This window comes from Salvelinus fontinalis, unplaced genomic scaffold (assembly GCF_029448725.1).
Source record: "Salvelinus fontinalis isolate EN_2023a unplaced genomic scaffold, ASM2944872v1 scaffold_0010, whole genome shotgun sequence".
NCBI classification, from domain to species: domain Eukaryota; kingdom Metazoa; phylum Chordata; class Actinopteri; order Salmoniformes; family Salmonidae; genus Salvelinus; species Salvelinus fontinalis.
In genome coordinates this window covers 1,270,751-1,276,750 of record NW_026600219.1, presented here as the reverse complement: position 1 = coordinate 1,276,750, position 6,000 = coordinate 1,270,751, and the positions used below count along the sequence as shown (strand labels likewise).

The 6,000-nt window shown below is 43.1% G+C and overlaps 1 protein-coding gene across 1 annotated transcript in view; it reads right to left on the bottom strand.

The window, feature by feature from the left end:
* The window catches only part of LOC129842068 (multiple PDZ domain protein-like), a 103,647-nt gene that overhangs the window by 53,166 nt on the left and 44,481 nt on the right, over positions 1 to 6,000 (bottom strand). The window contains exon 16 of the mRNA XM_055910459.1: positions 5,595 to 5,724. Coding sequence (XP_055766434.1) covers positions 5,595 to 5,724 — 130 coding nt within the window. The remainder of the gene's footprint in view (positions 1 to 5,594; positions 5,725 to 6,000) is intronic.

Here is a 6,000-nt window from a genome sequence, read left to right as displayed (position 1 = left end):
ACATCTACAGCACCACACACTAGTCAGACCACAACTACAGCAAGGGGCCACACACTAGTCAGACCACATCTACAGCACCACACACTAGTCAGACCACATCTACAGCACCACACACTAGTCAGACCACATCTACAGCACCACACACTAGTCAGACCACATCTACAGCACCTCACACTAGTCAGACCACATCTACATTAAGGGACCACACACTAGTCAGACCACATCTACAGCACCACACACTAGTCAGACCACATCTACAGCACCACACACTAGTCAGACCACATCTACAGCACCTCACACTAGTCAGACCACATCTACATTAAGGGACCACACACTAGTCAGACCACATCTACAGCACCACACAGTAGTCAGACCACATCTACAGCACCACACACTAGTCAGACCACATCTACAGCACCACACACTAGTCAGACCACATCTACAGCACCTCACACTAGTCAGACCACATCTACAGAACCACACACTAGTCAGACCACATCTACAGCACCACACACTAGTCAGACCACATCTACAGCAAGGGACCACACACTAGTCAGACCACATCTACAGCACCACACACTAGTCAGACCACATCTACATCACCACACACTAGTCAGACCACATCTACAGCACCACACACTAGTCAGACCACATCTACAGCACCACACACTAGTCAGACCACTCTACAGCACCACACACTAGTCAGACCACATCTACAGCACCTCACACTAGTCAGACCACATCTACAGCACCTCACACTAGTCAGACCACATCTACAGCACCTCACACTAGTCAGACCACATCTACAATAAGGGACCACACACTAGTCAGACCACATCTACAGCAAGGGACTACACCATCACACTATGAGCGTACACAATTTGAAGGTAGATCCAAAAATAAATGACTTTCAAAAAAACCTTTGATGTATGTTTAAAAATAAATAGTTTATTGATTTTTATTTTTTTCATTGTCATTACATTCAAATTACAATACAATCATAGTGCATATGGGTTACAGCCACAGTTATAGACCTCTGAGAGAAGCTGCAGTGAAAATGACCTGACAGAGCTGGAGAACCAGGTCTGATAGGTACACGAACAGACAGCACTTTCCTTCACAGCAACTCTCTCTCTCTATATATATAGATATATAATCAGTAAAGATAACACAGAGTAATATAATATCACATTAAATATCATCGTTTAACCGCTTATTTTTGTCTGTAGGTTTTCCCTAAGACAGACATTGTTCGACAACCCGGTTAATAAATAGGCTAGTAAAGAATCCACAAAGACCACAAAGACAAAAAAACAAAGAAATTAAAAAGCAGTTTCACGCGCATCTGTGAAGAAACTGTCTCAGACAAATAGGAATTAAATTGTCTATATCTGTCACAGACAAACAGGAACTAAAGTGTCTTTATCTGTCACAGACAAACAGGAACTAAAGTGTCTTTATCTGTCACAAACAACACGAGCTCTAGGAAACAACACTGCCATGCATTCCCCAAGGCCAGAAACAAAACATCACTTACAAATGTTCTCACACACGTGTTAAAAAACAAACGAGACGTTCACATAAACGAGTGTTCTCACAAATTCGTGTGTTCTAACAAACGATGGGTCCTAACAAAGAAAATACGTAACTCTCACAAATTAGCATTCTCACAAATCTCTCACAAATTATGATTCTCACAAATCTCTCACAACTTTCTCACGTGTGTTCTCACAAAAAGGTGAGTTCACAAACAAACACATGTTCACACAAAATTGACAAAGCATACCATACACAGTACAGTAAGAAATATAAATATGTATATATATCATTAAAAATGTAGAGCTTTATCTCTTTGGTGTAATTTTGAACATCTAATGTTGGTACGGTGTCAGGCAAGGTAATAATTATAAACACACTTTAGTGCTAAAATAACAACAAAATTGCTCACAACATTCTGTAGTCCCAAATGGATGAATGTTCACACACACAGTACAGGAGCCAAACTATACTGCAAAAAGGTGTGATACATTCAACAATGGGATTCCACAGTCTGGAAACTAACTTCTCTAAAGTGACAGACGACCCAAATCAATAACATGAATATAATCCTACCATGTTGCTGACAGACCTAGAGGTCAACCCTTTATGTATTGCTGCTGACAGACCTAGAGGTCGACCCTTTATGTATTGCTGCTGACAGACCTAGAGGTCGACCCTTTATGTATTGCTGCTGACAGACCTAGAGGTCGACCCTTTATGGTATTGCTGCTGACAGACCTAGAGGTCGACCCTTTATGTATTGCTGCTGACAGACCTAGAGGTCGACCCTTTATGTATTGCTGCTGACAGACCTAGAGGTCAACCCTTTATGGTATTGCTGCTGACAAACCTAGAGGTCAACCCTTTATGTATTGCTGCTGACAGACCTAGAGGTTGACCCTTTATGTATTGCTGCTGACAGACCTAGAGGTCAACCCTTTATGGTATTGCTGCTGACAAACCTAGAGGTCAACCCTTTATGTATTGCTGCTGACAGATCTAGAGGTCAACCCTTTATGTATTGCTGCTGACAAACCTAGAGGTCAACCCTTTATGTATTGCTGCTGACAGACCTAGAGGTCAACCCTTTATGTATTGCTGCTGACAGACCTAGAGGTCAACCCTTTATGGTATTGCTGCTGACAGACATTGTTGTTGTCACTGGTCTTCCTGTCGTTAAAGTGACGATGACAATGTGATGTAATGGGTTTTCTGTTGGGCGGCAGGTTGCCTAGTGGTTAGAGTGTTGGGCCAGTAACCGTAAAGGTTGCTGGATCGAATCCCCGAGCTGACAAGGTAAAAATCTCTGTCGTTCTGCTCCTGAACAAGGCAGTTAACCCACTGTTCCCCGGAAGCCTAGTTTAAATAAAGGTTAAGTTAAAACAAACAAAACAGAGGTCCACTGTCTCTTTCACAGTCAACAACATGGGTTTTCTTAACAGAGGTCCACTCTCTCTTTCACAGTCATCAACATGGGTTTTCTTAACAGAGGTCCACTGTCTCTTTCACAGTCATCAACATGGGTTTTCTTAACAGAGGTCCAATCTGTCTTTCACACTCATCAACATGGGTTTTCTTAACAGAGGTCCACTCTCTCTTTCACAGTCATCAATATGGGGTTTCTTAACAGAGGTCCACTCTCTCTTTCACAGTCAACAACATGGGTTTACTTAACAGAGGTCCACTCTCTCTTTCACAGTCATCAACATGGGTTTTCTTAACAGAGGTCCAATCTGTCTTTCACACTCATCAACATGGGTTTTCTTAACAGAGGTCCACTCTCTCTTTCACAGTCATCAATATGGGGTTTCTTAACAGAGGTCCACTCTCTCTTTCACAGTCAACAACATGGGTTTACTTAACAGAGGTCCACTCTCTCTTTCACAGTCATCAACATGGGTTTTCTTAACAGAGGTCCACTGTCTCTTTCACAGTCATCAACATGGGTTTCCTTAACAGAGGTCCACTCTCTCTTTCACAGTCATCTACATGGGTTTTCTTAACAGAGGTCCACTCTCTCTTTCACAGTCATCAACATGGGTTTTCTTAACAGAGGTCCACTCTCTCTTTCACAGTCATCAACATGGGTTTTCTTAACAGAGGTCCACTGCGTCTTTCACAGTCATCGACATGGGTTTTCTTAACAGAGGTCCACTCTCTCTTTCACAGTCATCAACATGGGTTTACTTAACAGAGGTCCACTCTCTCTTTCACAGTCATCGACATGGGTTTTCTGAACAGAGGTCCACTCTCTCTTTCACAGTCATCGACATGGGTTTACTTAACAGAGGTCCACTCTGTCTTTCACAGTCATCAACATGGGTTTTCTGAACAGAGGTCCACTCTCTCTTTCACAGTCATCAACATGGGTTTTCATAACAGAGGTCCACTCTCTCTTTCACAGTCATCGACATGGGTTTACTTAACAGAGGTCCACTCGCTCTTTCACAGTCATCTACATGGGTTTTCTTAACAGAGGTCCACTCTCTCTTTCACAGTCATCAACATGGGCTTTCTTAACAGAGGTCCAATCTCTCTTTCACAGTCATCAACATGGGTTTTCTTAACAGAGGTCCACTGCGTCTTTCACAGTCATCGACATGGGTTTTCTTAGCAGAGGTCCACTCTCTCTTTCACAGTCATCAACATGGGTTTACTTAACAGAGGTCCACTCTCTCTTTCACAGTCATCGACATGGGTTTTCTGAACAGAGGTCCACTCTCTCTTTCACAGTCATCGACATGGGTTTACTTAACAGACGTCCACTCTGTCTTTCACAGTCATCAACATGGGTTTTCTGAACAGAGGTCCACTCTCTCTTTCACAGTCATCAACATGGGTTTTCATAACAGAGGTCCACTCTCTCTTTCACAGTCATCGACATGGGTTTACTTAACAGAGGTCCACTCTCTCTTTCACAGTCATCTACATGGGTTTTCTTAACAGAGGTCCACTGTCTCTTTCACAGTCATCAACATGGGTTTACTTAACAGAGGTCCACTCTCTCTTTCACAGTCATCGACATGGGTTTACTTAACAGAGGTCCAATCTCTCTTTCACAGTCATCGACATGGGTTTACTTAACAGACGTCCACTCTGTCTTTCACAGTCATCAACATGGGTTTTCTGAACAGAGGTCCACTCTCTCTTTCACAGTCATCAACATGGGTTTTCATAACAGAGGTCCACTCTCTCTTTCACAGTCATCAACATGGGTTTTCTTAACAGAGGTCCACTGTCTCTTTCACAGTCATCAACATGGGTTTTCTTAACAGAGGTCCACTCTCTCTTTCACAGTCATCAACATGGGTTTTCTTAACAGAGGTCCACTGTCTCTTTCACAGTCATCAACATGGGTTTTCTTAACAGAGGTCCACTGTCTCTTTCACAGTCATCAACATGGGTTTTCTTAACAGAGGTCCACTCTCTCTTTCACAGTCATCGACATGGGTTTTCTTAACAGAGGTCCACTCTCTCTTTCACAGTCATCAACATGGGTTTTCTTAACAGAGGTCCACTCTCTCTTTCACAGTCATCAACATGGGTTTTCTGAACAGAGGTCCACTCTCTCTTTCACAGTCATCAACATGGGTTTTCTTAACAGAGGTCCACTCTCTCTTTCACAGTCATCAACATGGGTTTTCTTAACAGAGGTCCACTGTCTCTTTCACAGTCATCAACATGGGTTTACTTAACAGAGGTCCACTCTCTCTTTCACAGTCATCAACATGGGTTTACTTAACAGAGGTCCACTCTCTCTTTCACAGTCATCAACATGGGTTTTCTATGGTGCCCTTAATAAAAAGTCCTAGTCAACTTTCTTCCTCTCTGTTCTTTCTCTCACCTTTTCAATTTGATTGAATTCCCTGCGACTTTATAAATTCGATAAGCCTTTACCGATATTCCCTTAAGAAACACCACTATTCACCTCAACTCCTGAAAAAATCGTTGACTTCCCTCGATTATCAGCTTCTCCTGCTCTCCGCCCAGTATCGCCGTGCCGACGACGTACGCACACAGACACCCCGCCACAATGAAAAACACCGATAACATACCAAGGCTACGGTTGCCCCTGACAACAGAGATTGTCCTCTCAAAATGGCTGCCGAAAGAAGGGGGCGGGGCCAGGAGCTTATCGCCGTCCTCCATGTTGCCGCTGGAACAATGACGCTGAGATTTCTCGTCCTGAGGAAGATAAGAGAAAATAAGGGATAAATCAATGAATGAATGGAAGGATGAATGAATGAATGAATGAATGAATGGGTGACTGGAGAAAAAGAAGGATAAACGGATGAACGAAGGGCATGAGGCAGTAGCCTAACTGCTGTGCCCAATGTATCGCTGTCCAATTTAGCAGGCCTACAAGATTTTCAGAATAGTTAGGGACACCAAGAGAGCTTCTGTGTTGTACTTACAACAGGTGTACGGTGGGGAGCTTGGTGCCCATAATAAACACTAGGA